A 21,422-nucleotide genomic window follows, 5' to 3' on the forward strand; every position below is an offset into this window, starting at 1 on the left:
GCTTTCTTTGTTGTCAGCAGCCTGTTTTGGGGGAAAGACTTTTAGTTGTTGCCAAGGGGGGAGCCTTTTATTGGTTGTTAACTGGGATTACAAACTTTGTTGAATCTGTCAAATAAGTCAAGAGACCTACCAGCAGTGTTTTTTTCTGGGGGTACTCACCCTTAACATATTTTTTTTGGGGGGGACACATTTATAAAGATTCCTACTATTTGAAACTACTGTTTGCCTGCTTTCTGTGGGAATGTTTTTTAAATACCATCTCTCTCCAAACAAAAGTGTAGGTCATTTCCTGATAACTTCCAAACAATCCTATGCAGTGATCCACACCAGTTTTGAAACCTCAGTAATATCTTTAATGTGGCCTGTTAAGAGACCATATGATACATGCTATTGACCAGTTGTTCAAGAATCTACTAAAAGATGGAAACTGGAAAACCTCAAAAGATGGCATTATTTCAAATGAATCTACTATTTTTAATATGTCACACACCAGTTATTGCCTCCTTTAGCTAATGCAACAAAAGTAATGTTTAAGGATCATAACCTATTAAAAGGTCATTCATAATATTTACCCCCCTTTAATCCTAAGAATTTGGGTCATATATTCCAATGTAGTTGCAGGTAGTATTCACTCCATATCCAAAGCATGTATGCAATGGCATACAGAAGGATCTGAATGTTACATTGACAATTAGTGGTACAGCTGATAAAAACATGGTATCTATTGTGGATTTTAAACCAACTGATTTAATAGCACTTAATTCAATAAATCATCAAAGACATTCTAGAAATACAAAGTTGCTTGGAAATTTCTGAAGTTTTAAATTTATAAAAGCAGCATCTCTGGCACTTAGACAAAAGCTGATCCTGAACTGCATGAAGCACTTGCTATTATATTCTTGTACAGAAAAAAGCCAAATATTTGCAGATGGTTTGAAGTTGGCATTTTAATATAAGAACTTGTATTGTGAATGCACAGTTCTCTTTTAAATCAAATTATAGCTTCCCATGCTGAGATTGCTTATTAAGCAATAACGATACTTCAAGATTGTTAACGAGGCAAGGTTTTTCACTGCATTGGAGAACTGCCATATACATAAATTACTTAAGCCTAACTCATAGAACCTAGTACCTATCATTTGTTGAACTTTTAAGGCCTCATAGATTCTGAGCTGATGGTTCCAACTGGGTCTTCTGCACTGGATTCCAAAGCAGGGAACAAGTCAACAAATATAGCGGGAGAGCTTGCTCCCTATTGAAAATGACGAAGATTTCAGGGTTGTGAATATCATCAACAACACTGTCATAGAGTTTCATACTACTTGCACTAATTAATGGTGGTGCAACATAGCTTTGATTGCCCCTTGTATACGAGCCTGTTACAACTTCAGCCTCAAACACACAGATCAAGTGGTCCATTTCACATTTTTCCCTGGTATCTGTTACAAGGTTCCTGGGGTTCTTGTTAAAGTAGATGCCAGCTCCGTATTTCTGGTCTGGAAAACAATGCAAAACACAGACTGTTTAAACAGAGACATGTTTTCATTATGGTAGCAGTATGCCAGACTAATTGCTTCTGAATATGACTTGGTCTGCTTCCACTCATGCCCTGAATGGAAATAAGAGGACCAAGTAATAACTGAACAAGCCTTAAGGACATGCTGGGAAACTGCTGGTATTATAATTATTTTAACAATTGCAAACATTCCAATCATGGTGGCAATCGGGAGCAGCACATCCAATTTTGCTGCTTGAGACAAGATGGGAAGTGCTGCTCCACCGCTACTGGTGGAGCAGTGGCACTGATTTCAGATGAGATTTTGCACACCCTACAAGATCTTGTGTGAAATCTGTACTGATGCCAGCAGTGGAGGCAGTGGGGCAGGCGGAGCACCCACCTGGGCACCACCTCAGGGACTTTTGCTGCCTGAGGCCGCAGATTCACACTGCCCAGCTAGCTACGCCAGCACTGGTGGCAGCAATGGACACTGTAGTCTAACTCTTTCTCTAGTTCAGGAGTCAGCAAACTTTTTCAGCAAGGGGCCGGTCCACTGTCCCTCAGACCTTGGGGGGGCAGACTATTTTTTGGGGTGTGTGTGAATCTATTCCTATGCCCCACAAATAACCCAGAGGTGCATTTCAAATAAAAGGACACATTCTACTCGTGTAAAAACACCGATTCCTTTTAGAAGGTGATTGGGCTCTATAGAATCTAGATCAGTTTAGGGTTTACAGAGGAAAAGCTAAATCTTACTGTGAGGACAATAGTGATAATTGTAAGAACCAGATAGGTACCACTTGATTTTATATTGTATTTAGACAGCTTTTTAAGCTTTGAATTAATGTACTTGAACCCCTGTGATTAATGCATCAACATGGCAGTCAAATTGTTGGAAGATAATCTACTGATTTTCATTTTTTTTGCTTTTCATGGGTATATGCATGCTTTACCTTGTAAGGAGGAGGGGTAGGTTTTCTGAAATCCCGTTTTGCACACCAGACTACAGTACTGAGCTGGGACACGATGGTATAGCCTATGGCATACTGGCATCCCAGCATTTTTTCCTTCAATTTTTATTTTAATCCTTTGGAAGGTAGATTCTAAGAGAGGATTGCATATTTTCTCTATCTGCAATGAAAATGAAAGTAAGTTGTACCCAGCTCAATAGCAGCAACACTAAAAAATACATACTGTTCCAATGGTAAGTACATTTTTAAATTTTGATTAGTACATTTTTGTTTGTTTTTTTAAAATAGAAATTCCAGGATGAAAAAAGACCAAACGGTTCCAATTTATTCTGTACATGAAATAATGTGGTCTGAGTTTGATTTAAGAGTATACCCACATATTGGTAAAAACCTATCAGTTTTTAATAATCATTTTGACTTGGATTTTACCCTCCTATATTCCTGTTGGTTTTGGATATTTGTAAAACACCACAATATTCTTTCAGAATTACTTTGCCATTGGTCATCTCTTTACCTTCAGAACCCGGAGGCCCGCTTTTTCAAGCTGTTTCTCCTTGTACTTGAATTCTTGAAGATATGACTCTATCGGAGTGACTTGGTAACAGTATTTACTCGCTATTTCTGTGTGGCCTTCTTGATGAGGAGAGTTTCTCAAAGGTCCTAGATGCAGGTAATAAAATATTGAATAGTAGTGCAACTTTCAGATTGGAAAATTAACTGTAAGCTTACCGGAGACGGTAATGCCTGGTCTTCTATTTGCTTATTAAAATGGAAAAACAGAGGAAGTGCAATGAGTTGCTTGTTTAATAAAGGCCCCTTCCTCACAGAGTGGTAATATTTCCTTTGACAGCTACAACTGAAATCCTTTGAGGATGCAATCCTATAACCCAGGCATCCCCAAACTGCGGCCCTCCAGATGTTTTGGCCTACAACTCACATGATCCCTAGCTAACAGGACCAGTGGTCAGGGATGATGGGAATTGTAGTCCAAAACATCTGGAGGGCCGAAGTTTGGGGATAACCTCTTACTGTGATTTCTAAGGGTTCTAAATCACACGCAGGAGCCTACTTGAGTCGAAAAGGCTTTCCAATGCAAAGCCAAATTCTTCACCAAATTTAATAATAATAAAAAAATACTTTGGCCGATTGACATCCGATGCCCTTTCAAAACGTGTTGTGGAAAGTATACAAATTCAATAAATAATAAAAAATAAAAATTTTCAGCCTTCAATGGACCAGGTGGGTACAGGAATAGTGAGAGTGATGTATAGGAAGGGTTTGGTTAAAGGTTTCCACCCTTGCACCCACCTGCACGATGGAAATGGCCTGGTGGGGAGAGGAACTGAATAGGGCTGCTGCCTGTATGATTTCAAACTGTTCTTTGTACAGGCTAGAAGTCTGCCCTTAGTATAAAGTGAAGAATATCAATAAGCCAAATTCTTCACCAAATTCTTTCTTAGCAGGAGTTCACATATTTTTCATAACAGCATTGTGCTTATGTACATACAGCCCCACGTACCGCCTGTCTTCATTTCTTGCTTGGCTGTAGTCTGCAGCATGAATTCAATAGCAAATGTTGCATCAATCACGGCTCGGGGGGAACCTTCAATCTCGAGGGCTGCACCCTCCCCGGTCAAACTCTCCACTATGGTTATGCCAAAGTGCTGCTGGAGATGAGACAGCTCAACTGGCTGACCACTGCCAAGGTTGAGGAGGTTATAATTTTGAATAACGATCCGGTGAGTTTCCTCAACTTGTATGATGTTTTGGAGCCACAGTCCTGCTTCCTCCAGCGTTTCCTGGCTGCGTCCAATAAGTTCCACAAATGGTCCGTTTTTTTCACAACCTCCATCGGCTTGTATGTCAGTCTGTACCTCTGAAAAATATTATTGGTAGGTGTTGCAATGGTTAGTGAATGACTCATGAAGGGGCAATTAAGAGGTGATATGATAGCCAAATATTTGAAGGGCTTACACAGATAGATGATGGGGGGTGATTTATTTTTCTGTTGCTTGGCAGGGCTAATTGGTTGAAATTACAAGAAAACTTTGAAACCCTGTTTCACTACTAAAATCTAAATTGAACCCCTGCTAGAATTATTTCTTACCAACTCTACTAATTCTCCCTGCCTCTTCTTCAACTCCACTCATCTTTCAAGTCCCTCATTAAAAACTTAGTTTTCTAATATTCCTGACGTTCTATTTGTGGTCAAACATTAAAATATTTTTTTTTGTATACAGAGAATCTCAACCAGTTTTAACCATCCCATTTATTTATTACCCATGCTATCCATATTGCTGCAGTCCATCTTTTCTTCCAGTTTGTTTTTGACTGACATAAGCTTGGTGAAGAAAGCCTTTAAAAAGAGAGAAAACACACACGATTGCTGCTTTTCTTGGGCTCAGTTCTAAGCATTATTGTGGCAGATTAGGACAGAGTATACAAAGCACTATGAATCTTCAGCATCTAATAACAATGGTCATTTTCCACTGCAGAAAGCTAAAGCCATCACCATTTACTTCATATCCACATTCAAGATTAGACCTGGGGCAGTATAATCCCACACAATGAGTATACAGTAATGGGCAGTAGTGACAGTTCCCAAATTAAACTGAGCATTGTGCCTATCTCAAGTGATAACCCAGGCTTCTCCAATCTAGCACCATCTGTATGTCATTGGACAATAGGTCTCATCAACTTTGACCATTGCCATACTGGCTGGAGCTGACCACAGTTGTGCTGTTTTCCAAAATATTGGGAGGGCACCAGTATGTGGAAACCAGTGATAAAACTACAGAAAAATGTTTTAGAAAGATGCATTTATTTGATGACCCATCTTTAGCTACTTGCCATGAACATTCAGAACCTCACCTCATAAACATCACTGTCATCTGGAGGAACCACAATGAATACATCTGGCTTCTTCCCAGGATATTCCTCCGCAAAGTGTATTATTTCCTCCACCATAATCTCTACCACTTCATCCTTTGGCATGTGTAAATCTTCAATCCCAAGGACAGGAAAACAAACTGATGAGGACTGCTGTTCTTGAGCCTTGAGAAGACTTTTAGAAACTGCAGCTTTTAGTGCCTGTTGGAGGAGGAAAGTACAGGTAGTTATAATGGTGATTTCCCCCCCACACACACACACACATACATTCAGTGAAATGGAAAGCTAATAGAATAAAAAGTCATCACCTCCTGTGCGTTGCATTCACTGTAAGATGGCCATACTACATGGAGCACAAACTCGCAGTCAATATTGCACCCTTTTGTAACTATGAGTTTAAGGTTATCTGCTGGATGTCTCTGTAACTCAGAGAGAAATTGCTCCTGGATAGCTGGACCTGCCTTTTCGAGGATTGCTCTTGAGATGGTTCCTTGAGATAGATCATCTTGCACAGTCACAGAGCTAATAATAATGGCAGCCTGGAAGAGAATGATATAAGAATCAGAAATGATTTCATTTTGAATCTATGCATGATTTCTACATGCATGGTTCTCTGGGGAATGTGTTAGCTCCCCGAATGTGGAATGCTCTCCCCAGAGAGGCTCGCCTGGTGCCATCATTACATGTTTTTAGGTGCCAGGCAAAAACATTCTTCTTTACCCAGGCCTATGGCTATTAAGTAATCTATGGCATGTGAAAATGTGGGGGAGGAAACTGTTATTATGATGACTATTTTATTATTAGGCTGTCTGTCAGTGTGTTTTTTATTCTGTTTTTTATCATTGATGTTTTGCAATGTGTTTTCACACAGTACTGCTCATCTGGTACTTGTGAGCGTTGAAAAACCCAATTAATGGGGAAAGTAATGAATATTCACCCTCTCCAGATCACCTGTAAGAACATGGTAACCTACTTGCTGCGCTTCTATGTTCCCTTTTTTTATCTGGAGACAGAGATCATTGACTGTGATGGCGTCTGCCGCTCCCGCCAGAGGCATGACATCGTTGGTGCCTAGCAACTCTTCACACGCCCTTTTCATGACTTCAGCTGTGGTCTCATCAATGTTCACGAGGTGGATTTCTTGCAAGTAACCAAATAATGGAGCTAACTGAATAAAATTCTTTATAGTCCGTACGATTACTTGAGCACATAAATCCTGCGGGAAGTTGAAGATTCCAGAGCTCAGGGCAGGAATGGCCACGGACTTGATATTGTTTTCTGGAGCATTGACATATTTCAGAATATTGATGATGGCTGCTTCCAGCTTGAGGCAACATTCCTCCCTCTGCTCCTCTGACCATCTTGGGCCCACTGCATGGATGACTTGCTTACAATGGAGTCTTCCTCCACTAGTGACTGCAATTTGGCCAGCGCTGAGCGGCCCGTTCTTTTCAATGAAATGCTTGCAATGCTCTTCAATTTCTGGCCCTCCAGCTTTCAGGAGGGCAAATGCAAGGCCTCCAAAGTGATGCAGGTATTCGTTGGCTGCATTCACCAAAGCATCGGCCTCGTGTCTTGTAAGATCATCTACCCAGACAGAAACTTCAATTCCTTCCTTCAGGCTTTTCCTGTACACTTCAGTGGGATTCCTTATGCTCTTTAGGACAGTTATGCAGCCAAACTTCTTTTCGAGCAGACTACATAGGTAGTTCTCTCTCCTCTTAAGAATTGCATAAACATTGTTACTGATTGGAATTGATAACATTTCCTCATCTATTGGCATTCTGATCTCTAGGGGGAACAAAAGAAAGTACATATTTTGTGGTTTTATGGGTGTGGTGGGGGGTTTACAAAAAACCTCTCTACCTGCAAATGTTTTAGATTTCTCTGCTCACCCCCACACCAGAATGGCTCAGGAAAATAAAATTACTTGCCAATATATCATAACTGCAAAATGACCACTCAACCTCACCGACCAACAGAAGTGTTGATCTCTTTAAATAATGCTATCTAACAGCCCCTTCCATTCTGAAGGAAATCAGCCCTGAGTGCTCACTGGAATGACAGATCCTGAAGCTGAGGCTCCAATACTTTGGCCACCTCATGATAAGAGAAGACTCCCTGGAAAAGACCCTGATGCTGGGAAAGATTGAGGGCACTAGGAGAAGGGGACGAGAGAGGACGAGATGGTTGGACCGTGTTCTCGAAGCTACGAACATGAGTTTGAGCAAACTGCGGGAGGCAGTGGAAGACAGGAGTGCCTGGCGTGCTCTCGTCCATGGGGTCATGAAGAGTTGGACATGACTAAATGAGTAAACAACAAACAGCCCCTATGGAAAAGTTACTGAGAGAGTATAATGCCTAGAGCAATTATTTTCCAGCATCACATCACAAAATGTGAATTTGTTGCTATGCCGGTTTTACAGTAATTAGGGAAGCTGCCGAGAAAGGGACTCTTGGCTATAATCCACACAAACACACCCTCGCCCAATATGCAGAATATGCATGCACAGCTCCACGTAAATAGAAGGACAGATGAAGAAGGTGGATCAAAAGAACAAGAATCCCTGCAGTACAGGAATCTGGAGAGAAACTCAATCCCTGTCTCCCATAGGCTTTCCTCTGCAACTTCTGAAAAGCAGAAACCTATTTATAATATTATAACATGGAGCCCCCAACCTCTGGAGGATTCCCCACTCCCTATTCTTGACCTGCAATAAAAGGTTTCAAATGAACTATCTACCTGCATTGTCATTTTGTGGAGTCTCAGAACTGGAAGTCTGTAGAAAAAAAAACAAAAAATGAAATCAAAATTACTTCGGCAAATGTCCCAGAAGTTAATATTTGTGGACTGTGATCCTTACTCATAAAGCCTTACTTCACCCTCTGTGAAAATAATTCAATAAAAACATATTGCTAATGCTATTAATTACTGTATGTTCTTACATTTATATCCTGCTGTTCTTTCATCATGGAAGCCAAGGCAGCATACATGTGTGGTACCCCATCCAGGCACTGACTAAACCCCATAGCTGCCAAGTTTTCCCTTTTTTTAAGGGAAATTCCATTATGCTGAATAGGCTTCCTCGCGAGAAAAGGGAAAACTTGGCAGCTATGCTAAACCCAGAGCTGCTTGGCTTCAACATTTATTTATTTTTAATATGCTGCTTACATGCCAGAATGGCTTAAGCAGTTTACAAGTATAAAACCAATTATAAAACCCATACACAATTAAAAAATACACTATAAATCAGTTCCATTAAAGCATTACAGGAATCCATTTTAAACTATTATTGTTCCAAATTTATTAAAGAGAAAGCACAGAAAAGGAAAAACAAACAAAAAAAAACCAAAGCTGTCAGCTCACATTCACAATACAATAACTTAATAAACTGTATTAAAAGCATCCATAATTAAAATGTACAAGAAAGCAGCCCATTAAACAGTATAACAATTAGAAGAGCAATTTAAACAACTATATGAATAAGTTCAAATTCAGGTGAATGCTTGGCTAAACAGGTGTGTTGTCTTCAAGAGCCAGCAGAAAGCCAATACTGTACTGATGGGGTCCATATGTGGTATGCCTTCAGACCATACCCCAGGGACCATACTAGTCACTCCAGCTGGCTGGATGACAAACCCGGTCTACTCAGAAATAAATCCTATTGTATTCAATAGGTCTTACTCCCAGGTTAAGTGAGATTGGGATTGCAGTGACTGTATGCACTATATGCCAATAAAGATCAATCCTCCAGCTTCTCATTTCATTCCAAATTGGAATTACGTGCTGAAGGGATCACTGGACATTTGGGGTTTTGTTCATATGTCATGTTTATCTTCCGAACCTGAGGTAGGCCTCAGAGCAACTTGTTTATTTCATGTTCAATAAATAAATAAATAAAAGTCTTGCTCTCCTTCCTCTCAGCCTGGTCATTTCCACTCAACGCACTTCAACGACTCAAAACCTCTGTTTCAGTCTTTTTTTTCCTTTGTGTTGACTTACCAACAATTTCATCATGTTCCCCATCTTGAATTCCCTCTTTTTTTGTCCCCTCTTAGATGTTGCTGCTTTGCTCCTCCATTTTCCATTGGCCTAGGGTAAGCAGCAAGGAGCTGCTTTTGCCACACTGGCCTGCCTTGGAATCCTCTGGTCTGGTTGCCATGGAGACCCTTGCTGGAACTTCAACCCCATTGTCAAGTTGCTTCCCAGATCACAATCTTCTTGTCCTTTAAAGCAGGGGTGGGGATCCTGCGGCCCACAGCTCTCCTCACTCCAAGCCATCCGCCATGTTGGCTGGGGCTGATGGGAACTGGAACCTAAGACCATCTAGAAGGCCACAGGCTCCCCAAGTCTGATTTTAATAAAATGCTTAGTCAAATTTCGGTTGTCGAACGTAATCTGGTCCAGAATCTCATTCGGCTTCTGAAACATTTGACAACCAAGGTGCAGCTTCCAATCAGTTGCAAGAACTTCCTGCACTCAAGCAGAAGTCGTGTTGGATATTCAGCTTCTGAAAAACATTTTTAAAATCGGAGCATTTACCAGTACTTCCAGGGTTTTGGCATTCGGGAGCCGAAACGTTCCAAAATTGAGCCGTTTGGGAACCGAGGTTTGACTGTACATATAAGGATCCAGGGGTTAAAAGGGTCTATGCCAGGCATCCCCAAACTTCAACCCTCCAGATGTTTTGGACTACAATTCCCAGCTTCCCCGACCACTGGTCCTGTGGTTGGGAGTTGTAGGCCAAAACATCTGGAGGGTCGCAGTTTGGGGATGCCTGGTCTACGCACATAGCCTACTTCCCCCTACCCCAAACTCTTAACAGTTTTCAATAGTCCTGTCCTCTGGACTCCCAACTAACTTGCTCAAAGCCTCCAAGTGATACGTACCGTATTTGTCATCTCCAAGAAACCAGCTCTCAGTATGTTACTTAATGTCACAAGGGATTTACACCTTAGGGCTTGCCGGTCAGAAGGTTGGTGGTTCAAATCCCTGTGACAGAGTGAGCTCCCATTGTTCGGTCCCTGCTCCTGCCCACCTAGCAGTTCAAAAGCATGTCAAAGTGCAAGTAGATAAATAGGTACCACTCCGGCGGGAAGGTAAACGCCGTTTCCGTGCGCTGCTCTGGTTCGCCAGAAGCAGCTCTGCCATGCTGGCCACATGACCCGGAAGCTGTCTGAGGACAAACGCCAGCTCCCTCGGCCTATAGAGCAAGATGAGCGCCACAACCCCAGAGTTGTCCGCGACTGGACCTAACGGTCAGGGGTACCTTTACCTTTACCTTTAAACATGTTTAGGACTGGACTGCCTGGCTAAAATTTAATCCACATTAATTTGGAAGGTGTTGGATAGAAATAAAAGGGAACCACCCCACTACGGAAATATGGTTGGCCTAAGATTCCTATCCCAAACCGCAAGGATCAGGGCAAATAAAAATACCTTACCGTTTTAACACCCCTTCATGGCCACCAGTTAGAATGCAAAAAGGATGGATTGCCAGATAGAATGTGCAGCTGCATGTTCCTACATTGCAAGGGGATTGGACTAGATCAGGGGTCAGCAACCTTTTTCAGCCGTGGGCTGGTTCACCGTCCCTCAGACCATGTGGTGGGCTGGACTATATTTTGAGGGGGGAAATGAACAAATTCCTTTGCCCCACAAATAACCCATAGATGCATTTGAAATAAAAGCACACATTCTACTCATGTAAAAACATGCTGATTCCCAGATTGTATGCGGGCCGGATTGAGAAGGTGATTGGGCCGCATCTGGCTCACGGGCCTTAGGTTGCCTACCCCTGGACTAGATGATCCCTGGAGTCCCATCCAACGCTAAAATTATGAGATTCTATTATTTTGCATTCCCACCCACCCCCTTTTTACCACCAATATACGATTCTAGATTTAAGTGGAGGGAGTTATAGTGCACACCCTCCAAGTGTCCCTATTTTCCAGGGACGTCCTTGATTTAGAGAAGCCATCCCGGTTTCTGATTTGATCCTGGAATGTCCCACTTTTCCTTAGAATGCCATTTTCATTGGAGAAATGTTGGAGGGTATGCAGTTATCCGACCCAAGAGCCATCTGAAGGCAATCTTGCATAGGAAAGTTTATTTTAAGAAGTTTCACTATGTTTTTATATAAATTGGAAGCTGTCCAGAGTGACTGGGGCAACCCACTCAGATGTGGGGGGTATAAATAGTGAAATTATCATTATGGAATTATCCAACCAAAAAAAAACACAGCGACAATTTATTGTTGACAAAGTACAGCTGGACATAGTTACAGGTAGGTAGCCGTGTTGGTCTGAGTCGAAGCAAAATAAAAAAATTCCTTCAGTAGCACCAACTAAGTTTTTATTTTGGTATGAGTTTCGTGTGCATGCACACTTCTTCAGATACACTTGAAACAGAAGCAACCAGACTGATTACTAGGACCTATTGCAGTAATCAGCAGTCGTTAACAGCCATCAACAGGTTTACCACTCTTACAGCCCATCACCCATTCCCATCAACCCCCCACCCCACCCTCTGAATATATATAAGGGTCTGGTTGCTTCTGTTTCAAGTGTATCTGAAGAAGTGTGCATGCACACGAAAGCTCATACCAAAATAAAAACTTAGTTGGTCTTTAAGGTGCTACTGAAGGAATTTTTTTATACAGCTGGACATATAAAGGGTCCCATTACCTCCAGTAGCTTAGGCCCTCATCAAACCTAAATCCGGCCATGCCTATACGTATCTACTTGTAAATTCCCACAGAGTTCAGTGAGTATAGGATTGCACCTTAATTCGCTCCAGCAATTCCTAGACGAGAAAGCAGAGGTACTAAGAAGTAATGCAATGAACGAAGTCACAAGATCGTGATCTTCTTCGAAGGACGAAACGTCTCGCCACGGGAACGAGCCCTGAGGTCGGGCATCTCATCTCACCCATTTCCTCCGCTCTCGTACAAGCATTTTGAGCTGCAACCGGGCGTGCGGGGCCGGACCTGCCTCACCGGTTGGGCTTCTGCCCATCGCTCGGCTTCGCTAGGCAAGCGGCGGGGAAGCCTTCCCGGAAAAGCAGCCAACCTGCCTCCTCCGTAACCCGGTGCGTCAGAGCGCCGCGCTTCTGGGCTCCCAGGCAGGAGGCGCTGCGGGGACACAGCCTGGAGCCGAGCGCCGGATTCTGCCGCGCACTCGAGGAGGAGGAGGAGGAGCCAGACTCGCCTGCGAGGGAGTTGGAGAAGAACCGAAAGTGAAAGTCCGAGCCTCTCCTCCCCTGATTTGGTCAGCCATGGCCGACTATACTGCTCCGCTCTTCGTGCAGCTCTCTCTCCCTCCTGAAGAGAGGGGCTTGGAGAGGCTCGAATCCAAGCTGCACATCTACTTCCAATCCCGGAAACGCTCCGGGGGCGGCGAATGCAAAGTGCGAGTTCTGGATCGTGAAGGGGACGTCTATTCGGTGCAGTTCCTGTCGGAGGAAGGTAACTGGGGGCTTAAGAGGCCCCGACGGGGCGGTATACTGTACTTGGCTCCAAGCCGTTGGGCATGCCTTTCCCTGTAGTAAAAGTTGGGGTAAATCTCTAGAGGGAAGGAGTTTCCACTTTCGCCTAGGTCCCTTGAGTTTCCAGCTTTCTCTTTTTGCCCCTAGTATGAATTTCCCTTTTCGCCAAGCTTCGCCTGTTGTTTCCTTCCACGCCACCCCACCCCCCATTCATCCTGATCCATGCAACAGCTGCACGACAGGCAGACATTTTGCGGATAAAGCTTTCCCTATCTCTTTGAGTTTCTATACTGGGGTTAAGCTTCACCTGTTAGATCCCTGGGAAAGAAGTTGGATCCCTGGCTTAACTGTTAAAGGCCCTGGAGCCCTGCCAAAAAGCAGTTGGGGGGGGGGGAGTTGGCAAGCACATTTAGAGAAGTGATTAGGAACATTGGAAAAGTAACATAACACCGACAAAAGAAAATAAAAAAAATTCCTTCAGTAGCACCTTAAAGACCAACTAAGTTTTTATTTTGGTATGAGCTTTCGTGTGCATGCACACTTCTTCAGATACCTGAAGAATCTGAAGGTATCTGAAGAAGTGTGCATGCACACGAAAGCTCATACCAAAATAAAAACTTAGTTGGTCTTTAAGGTGCTACTGAAGGAATTTTTTTTATTTTACTTCGATCCAGACCAACACGGCTACCTACCTGTAACCGACAAAAGAAGAATGGGTTTTTTAAACTCTCAGAATATCTTGAATTGGCCAAACGTACTGGTACAGGTTTAATAAGAAATTATTCTAATGAGAAAATAAGGAGAGAGTGGGAAGTCTTTATGAATTATATGAAGACAACCGATTCCCAGATTCATACTTGGCTTAGCTTAGAATAAAAATCTCACAGGTAATTAGAATAATTCTCCAAAAATTGAATCATTACAGACAACTCATGATATGAGGAATAAAGATCCACATGGAGTTAGTTGGAATTCAATTTCTTTTTTCCTTTTCCTTTTTTTGTTTCCTTTTTCTTTTTTGGTGTTGTTTTTCGTTCTTTTTCCTTTTTTGTTTTGTATAATGTTTTGTATTTTTGATTGCAGATTATGTTATGTTTACATCATTGTAATCTTGTTTTTGCATTTTTTCCTGTTTTGTATTGTTTTTTTATTCAATGCTTGTTGTGAGATGTAGAAGTACTGTATAAATAATAATAATAATAATAATAATAATAATAATAATAATAATGATGATGATGGAAGTGATTAGGCCTGGGATCTCATGGAAATACCTTTAAGTGAAAGAAAATGAAGCCAACATTTTAAAAGAATGGACTCTGAGCATATGCAGAGTGCCTTCCCCTCATTCAGTATTGGCCCCAACTTGGTGGAACGCTCTTTCACAGGAGACCAGGGCCCTGCGGGATTTGTCATCTTTCCGCAGGGCCTGCAAGACAGAGCTGTTCCGCCTGGCCTTTGGGCTGGACTTAGTCTGACCCCTGTGTTTTCCTCCCTCATGGCTGGATTTATGGACTACTTAAAATGAGGCTGCATTTTAAATTTTAATATTGTATTTTAATCTGTATTTTAATTAATTGCTTTTTATGTTTTATTGTAATTTTATTGGTGTGAGCTGCCCTGAGCCCGGTCCTGATGGGAGGGCGGGGTATAAATAAATTATTATTATTATTATTATTATCATCATCATCATCATCATCATATTATTATTATCATCACTGGACTGTTGCAACTAGCTGTCAAACTCTTAGGAAAAGGGAGTGAGGAAGGTTTTTGAAATAGGAGGCTGTAATCTAGCTGCCTTCTCTTGTTTTGGGAATTCAGCAACATCACTCGCTTCTATATAGCAATGTTCAAAAAGGGACTAGTCGCAGCAAATCCTGTCAGCCAGGTCGGGATTTGTCTATTTCCTGGAAAGTCTTAGGACAGAAAATGGGAGATTCTGAAGAGTAAGAGGGAGTTTGGCTTTGACTGAGTTACACTGGCTTATGTGGGATCAAATATCACCTGGTGGCTTCAGAATTAAATTTTCTTAGGCTTGCAATATGAATATCACCAAACAGATATATTGTATATATCTTTTACATTTATTGTGTAAGCCGTTTTGAGATATCTTCGTGCAAAAATGTGACATAGTATCATTATAAGCGAAATAGCAATAACATGTTTCTTATTTGAATCAATTTAGTGAAGAAACAAGTGAAGATAAATGGACCTCATTTCATAGAAGTTTCTGGAAGATCTGTAAAGATAAATATCCTTCCAGATTCCGAGGTGTCAATGATGGATATGACAGAAACATCACTTGCAAATTATTTGAAGAGCTCAGCATCCAGCTCGCTTTCTGCTTCAAGCACTCTGCCACTTCCAAATGATTTTGAAGATCAAAAGCTGACTGAAAAATATGCAGGTGATCTGGAAAACATGAGCAGAAAGGTAAGAATCCACTAAGGCCTAGAACTTTAGAACACCTAAGCTAAGCCCCTCTTCCTCCAATACTGGTTAACTGCATCTCCACTGTTTTCTTTAATTGGCCATTTTTACCCATTTATTTGATAATAACTGAATCATTAATATCAGGCAGTTGAACATTGAATAAAAGAAGGAGAAACTGGGAAAGGTATAAACACCCCGCAAGCAAATTAGAATGAATGCTAATTGTCGTATAACCTTCCCACAAACAAATCAGAATGAATTTGTCTCGTCTTTATTGAACAATCTAACTTCCATGTAAGTCTTGTGCAAGCAAATTGGGATGGATATTCAATACGTAGGGCATCTGGGGAAGCCGTGTGTGCATGTGTGTTAATAAATCCGAATTTTTCTCTTTTTTCTTGCTTTCAGATCTTTCTTAGCGTATCTGCCACTTTGAATACTGAATTGCTCACAAAAGAGCAGAGAAGTCAGGTGACAACTGTCTGCCCCACCTTAAAAATAGATGTGCAGTCAGGGTGGACGGGCATAGAAAAGGTATCAGGAAATTATGATGACATTGAGAAGTTACACCGTCATTTTGAGAAGCTCCTTGGAGGCCTCCACCACCGCAGCAATGAATTTTCACACCCTAAAGGGCCAAAAACTATGAGAGAGATGCCCATGGGTGGTTGGAAGGAAGGAAGGAAGAATGATGTAGATGTGTCTGATATCAAGGTTCCTTCAGCTATCTTTGAATACTTCAGCCAAGCCTGCAAGGAACAAGTTGATGAACTGGAGCAGAAGTTCAGCGTAAAGCTGACTAGTGAAGAATGTGGAAATGGGTTGGCTTCTCTACGCTTCTCTTCTGTTGGAGACCCTAGCCTCCTAGAGAAAGCTCAGAATAATTTTGTCACGGCATTTCAGAAGGTAACCGCAGATCTGAAACAGGAGAGAATGTATTTTGCTGACAGCCACCAGATGGCTAAAGCACAGCAGATTTTAAACCTCCATTTCAAGAGTGTCCTTGCTAAAACAGAGGGAAATACATTGATTCTCCGTGGCCCTGCAAAGGAGATTTCAGCTGCTAAAGGCGCAATAGGAGAATTAGAGGCAGGAGAGTTGGTTAAAAAACCTGACACTTACTCTTTGAAAACTGACCCCGGATCTGATCTTAAGACATTTTCAGCCCAGCCCATAGAAAAAGTCATCCCCTTGAATCTTCTTGAGGACCAGAGAAGAAAACTAGACAAGTTCTTTTCAGCACTGGAAAAAGAAAACCCCAGAGTATCAATGCGTATATCAAAGAAAAATAATTTAATTCTATGTGGTATTCCGGAGCATGTGCTTTCTGTTGAAAAGCACATCATGAGGTTTCTGGAAACTCGTGTTGATAAACCTGTAGGAAGTATAGGTCCTAGTTTCAGCTCTGGAGAAACTAAAGGTACATATTTGGAGCAAAACGGGGCTGCCAAAATGCACTCCCCTCCTCCCAGGGAGCAAAAGGAGCCAAAGGAAATGGAAGTCAAACAAGAGGATATGTGCAGCATTTGCATGGACACAGTCCACCAAAAGAAAGTGCTGCCCAAATGCAAGCATGAGTTTTGTACTGAGTGCATTGAACAGGCCTTGAAATACAAGCCTGTTTGCCCTGTGTGTAATGCAGCCTATGGGAAGGTGGAAGGAAACCAACCGCCAGGGACAATGAACATCCAGAAATATCGCGCACCACTTCCTGGTTATGAAGGATATGGCACCATCATAATTTCATATAACATACCTAGTGGCATTCAAACGGTAAGTCGCAGGGAACACTTTGGGGGCTGAAGAGGGATTGGAATGGCATGAGGGAGTGGGAGCAGGCCCTCCTTATATTTGCTCATAATACCCTTTTAAGAAGACTTTATATTGCTGCATGCACAGGCAAAGCTTGTACTAGTGACATACTGTTGGGATGGAGTTGGGAGCTGCAGAAGCGAGAGCAGCAGAGCCATAAACAGGATGGAGCTTAAATTACCCCAAATACAGAATCTGCCATTATTCCACGTACATCCTTTCTTGCCTCAGGGACATTTTTTGTTCCACAGAACTTGAATAGTTTGTCTCACTCAACAATAGGGCTATGCCTTAGGCGGTCTACGGCCCTCCCAATGGTTTGGACTGCAACTCCCAACCAGTCAGCCCTGCCATGCTGTCGGAGGCTACCAGCTTGGTAAAGGCTGAGCGAAATAAAAATCGTCTTCTATGGTATGGGTTGCGAACCTTTTTCTGCTGAAGGGCCACATTCCTTTCTGGACCACCTGCCATTTCCCATTTGTCCATCTTTGCCACTTAAATTAAATTAGGCCAATAGCCACAGATTTCCCATCCTGGGGGTAGAGGTGTATGGAATTATGAATGGTGTAAACAGATTTTCTGTCACAAACATGGGAAAGTCACGCCCAATGACGTTGATTGTGGCAGCAATTTTGGGACACAAGAAAGTAATTATTTGGTATATGAGGCATTCTGATAGAGCATGTACCATCAGCGACTGATCAAAGGCATCTCCAAAAAGGATACATATGACACGATCTGGTCTCCCTTTTTCTCTTTTATTGAAGAAGAACTAGATATTTGAATGCCACCATCATCACAGAGGTGTCTGTGGAGTGGATATATTGATTGAAAATGTATTGAAAATTTATTGTAACTTTTTATATACAGTGGAACCTCAGGTCGCGAACGTGACCTGTGTGGGAGGCATGGTCGCAACCCACAGCGCTGCATCTGCGCACGCGCATGACGCGATTTGGCGCTTCTGCGCATGCACAAAGTGAGATTTAGAATTTCTGTGCATGCACAAGCTCCAAAACCGGGAAGTAACCTGTTCCGGCAATTCCAAGTTTGGCCCATCCATAACCCGAAAATGCGCAACCCGAGGTATGACTGTAGTAATTCTTTAGCCCAACACAATTAAATGTTCAGAGTCACTACCTCAAGGTGTGATAAGAAGTCTGTTAGCTATGGGCGCTAAATGGTATTCTCACGATTCCTCTGAAACACAGGAGTTGGAAGATAGCCTCCTTCTGTTTGTTCATGCCATCCTTGGGAGCCTTGCCAGAACCATTTGGCTAACCACTGTTGGAAGCAAGATGCTGGGTTAGATAAACACTCGGTGTCCAGCAGAAGTGCTTACCCTGCCATTTGCTGAGTATATTGCAAGTAAAGTGTAACACTTTACCTATTTTAATACCTTTGCTTTGCAGGAAAGCCACCCAAACCCAGGAAGACCATTCAGCGGAACAAGTCGGACAGCATATCTACCTGATAATCCAGAAGGAAGAGAAATTTTGAAGCTGCTTCAACAGGCCTTTGCTCAAAAGTTGGTTTTCACAGTTGGCCAGTCGCGTACAACCGGTGCAACGAATGTTGTTACCTGGAATGATATTCACCACAAAACTAGCTTGTATGGAGAGGCAGGCAGGTGTGTTGTATTTGTTTGTTTTAAGTGTCAATAATGCATTTCTCAATGTAATCTTGTTCTAGCTTTGATTTTGTTGGATGCAGATTCACTCAAGTATAGGAACCATTTTGGAAGAAGTGTTTTGAACAGTGATCAGACATTTTTTTCACATTTCACAGTCTTAGCTGCAGCTATTCGTTTTGCCATGATCCGAACAGCAAAGTCAGGTTTTGTCTGTTAAACGCATCCTCAGGAGGCATGCCACGTTCTCAAACTGTAATAGTATATATATTGTACATAGCGCTTCTTTTGAGTATTTTAATCGCAATAAGCTAGTCCTGTGTCTAGCCCAGCGCCCAGTCTACTTCAACTTCCTACTGCTTGGCTAGGAGTCGACTCGTCCTATAGGCCTCCTGCACTCAAGGCCATCAAGAGAGTGGGAAGCTGCTGCAGCAGCAAGCTGCCATCCCCCCCAGCTTAACACATCCCCTATGAGGCGCATGTTGTGTACATATTCTTTAAGTATTCATAAAGCCAAGGCGCAAATGTTACATTCAAATCCTCACCTTGAAATAACTGCAGATTCTTGCAGAGTTCTTTTTCTTGGGCCACCGAGGTGTCAGCAAACACTCCAATATTTGAGTACACGGTATTTTGATAGATATGAGGTATTTAGACAACCACCTCTCTTCATTGGGTAATTGCTTGGTTTACAAACAAAACTCTTTCTCTCCTAGTTTTGGCTACCCCGATCCAGACTACCTGAAACGTGTTCGCGAAGAACTGAAGGCGAAAGGAATTGAATGAGCGCTCTTTCAGTCGACGGTCCAGAATCTGTACCAGTCCAAAGATGTGCCAATTGGATTTAGCTTATGGGTGCTCCCCCCCCCCCCGAAACAATTTCTGCTTATCTGAATTGCAGAACTTGTTGAATAACATGTTAAAAATCTGTTGCAGTGCTGTTAAGTAAAGCTATCATTCCAGGGATGGGGAACCTGTGTCCCACGAGATGTACAGCTTCCATCAACCATGATGGTTAGCCATGCTGGAGGGAGCTGGAGTTCAACATCTCAAGGGCTACAAGTTCCACACTGCTACTGTAGACCGAACCACATTTCATGGAGCCCAGCCCCATTGATTGCAGCGGGCCCTGATTTTCAGAGTTCTGCTGAAGTCACTTGGTCTTGGTTTTAAGTAGAAGCGTGCACGATTAGGCCGTTAACACTTTTTCCTCTCTTGTGTGCTTACTCCTACTGCTACCACTTGCAGCATAACTGGGTGGAATGAAGTTTTTAGTTTTTCTCACCTTTGCAGAACTAGGCTATGTTTTGCCTTCTTTCTCTGCATTGTGATGATTCTTAAACCAATAAAAATGGTTCAGCATTTTGTGGGTTCAGGGCTATATGGTAGTATTCAACTAAATTTTCTTAATGGGCCTAAATTAGTTTATGTTAGCTGATTTCGGTGAGTCTACTCAGAGTAAAACTTAGATAAATGCTACCTGCAGACTGAAGTATAGTGTTCAATCTAAGTTTACTACTTTTTTTTTAAGGTTGCAGTTTGTGTCCTATTTGGAATCTTTGGAGCATCGTTATCCCACAAGAAAAGAACAAAATCTGGAACCCAAGTGGCTATTAAAACTATGTCCTTGATTGGTTCCCCCCTCTTGAAAATCAAATGGCTAAGCAATATTTTTTCTTTCTTTCCATTTAACACCACCCTGCAGCCATAGAGGTACATTTTATGTGTATTTTCTGCACATGAGGCAACAGATTCTGTTAGCTTGCTGCTGCCACTAAACTGGCAAGGCTAAAGTATATTCATCAGCAAATTGTGAAATGTGACTTAAAAGGAAGTAAAATTCTATATGCTAGTTAAATAGTGTCTGTGGTGTGTTTCTTGTTCATTTGTTTTAAAGATCTTTTCCTTGACCATTTGGGGGGGGAGGTGACATTTTCCTGCCTACTAACAGGGATTTGCCTTGTTTTTTAAGCAGGGTAGAGTATCTAATTTTAGAAGTGAAAATGCTGGAGTAATCGCGTACAATTCTTATTTATATGGGTAATCCGCATTTTAATATGTTAATTTGCAAACAAGACCATAAAGGGAGGGCTAAGTGGCACTTTGCAGTCTTTTATCATATGGTGATGATGGTTTCCCTCCTGCAATGGGAGGGAGCCATTTTGTGACTGGGCTCCTGGTACACCCAAAATTCAACCTTTGGGCCAGCAGGCCAGTAGGCACAAATGGGGAACCCTTACCCATGTGATATTCTCCCAGGGGCCATAGATTTGCAAGGTAAATAAACATGCTAAAAATATAAATTAACTTCAAATATTTCAGTAGTGATTTAAAGAACAACTTAAGCAAGAAAAGAGGAAGGAATACTAGCGGAGTAAAAATACCTTATCTAACATATGGTACCAGAAAAATAGAATCACACGACAGTAATGTCAATATAGAAAATATGAATCTGAATCAACAATTTGTGTATTAAATAGATTATGTTGTGAATCTTGATTCTTAAGGGGAATGGTGTAATGTTTTATGAATTTTTTTATTTTTAAAAAATGGGAATGTAAGATTTCATGCCATTTTGGAAGTTTTTGTTTTGAACTGGGGCTGCATGCAGACTTTCACATGCCTGCAACATTTCATTTTAGGTCTGCATTGTAGTGCATTTTCAGGCTGTTCTTCCTCTAAAAGCCATACTGAACTTCCTTA

At 41.9% G+C, this 21,422-nt stretch overlaps 2 protein-coding genes across 5 annotated transcripts; one reads left to right on the forward strand and one right to left on the reverse strand.

Moving 5' to 3' along the window:
• Nucleotides 1-330: 330 nt before the first annotated feature.
• Nucleotides 331-12,528, reverse strand: PARP9 (poly(ADP-ribose) polymerase family member 9). 3 transcript variants are annotated; one of them, XM_035129657.3, is made up of 11 exons: nt 12,143-12,528; nt 9,362-9,869; nt 8,102-8,138; nt 6,332-7,149; nt 5,667-5,897; nt 5,341-5,559; nt 4,750-4,825; nt 3,989-4,345; nt 2,984-3,129; nt 2,452-2,629; nt 331-1,496 (listed from the first exon to the last, which is right to left on the reverse strand). In XM_035129657.3, the coding sequence occupies exons 2-11, from the start codon at nt 9,383-9,385 to the stop codon at nt 1,159-1,161; spliced, it is 2,424 nt and encodes an 807-aa protein (XP_034985548.1). In that variant the 5' UTR covers nt 9,386-9,869; nt 12,143-12,528; the 3' UTR covers nt 331-1,158. The 3 variants fall into 3 exon arrangements, with proteins under 3 accessions (XP_034985548.1, XP_088518206.1, XP_088518209.1); XM_088662080.1 differs by having other exon boundaries at nt 12,289-12,473; XM_088662083.1 differs by lacking the exon at nt 9,362-9,869 and having other exon boundaries at nt 12,143-12,224.
• Nucleotides 12,214-20,577, forward strand: DTX3L (deltex E3 ubiquitin ligase 3L). 2 transcript variants are annotated; one of them, XR_009558194.2, is made up of 6 exons: nt 12,214-12,824; nt 15,030-15,277; nt 15,686-17,050; nt 18,502-18,719; nt 19,436-19,695; nt 20,258-20,577. XR_009558194.2 is itself a non-coding variant. In XM_060279049.2 (5 exons), the coding sequence occupies exons 1-5, from the start codon at nt 12,635-12,637 to the stop codon at nt 19,503-19,505; spliced, it is 2,091 nt and encodes a 696-aa protein (XP_060135032.1). In that variant the 5' UTR covers nt 12,525-12,634; the 3' UTR covers nt 19,506-20,577. The 2 variants fall into 2 exon arrangements, 1 of the variants encoding a protein (XP_060135032.1); XM_060279049.2 differs by having other exon boundaries at nt 12,525-12,824; nt 19,436-20,577.
• The last annotated feature ends 845 nt before the right edge of the window (nt 20,578-21,422 follow it).

The sequence above is a fragment of the Zootoca vivipara genome, chromosome 1 (genome assembly GCF_965207765.1).
Source record: "Zootoca vivipara chromosome 1, rZooViv2.hap1.1, whole genome shotgun sequence".
NCBI classification, from domain to species: Eukaryota; Metazoa; Chordata; class Lepidosauria; order Squamata; family Lacertidae; genus Zootoca; species Zootoca vivipara.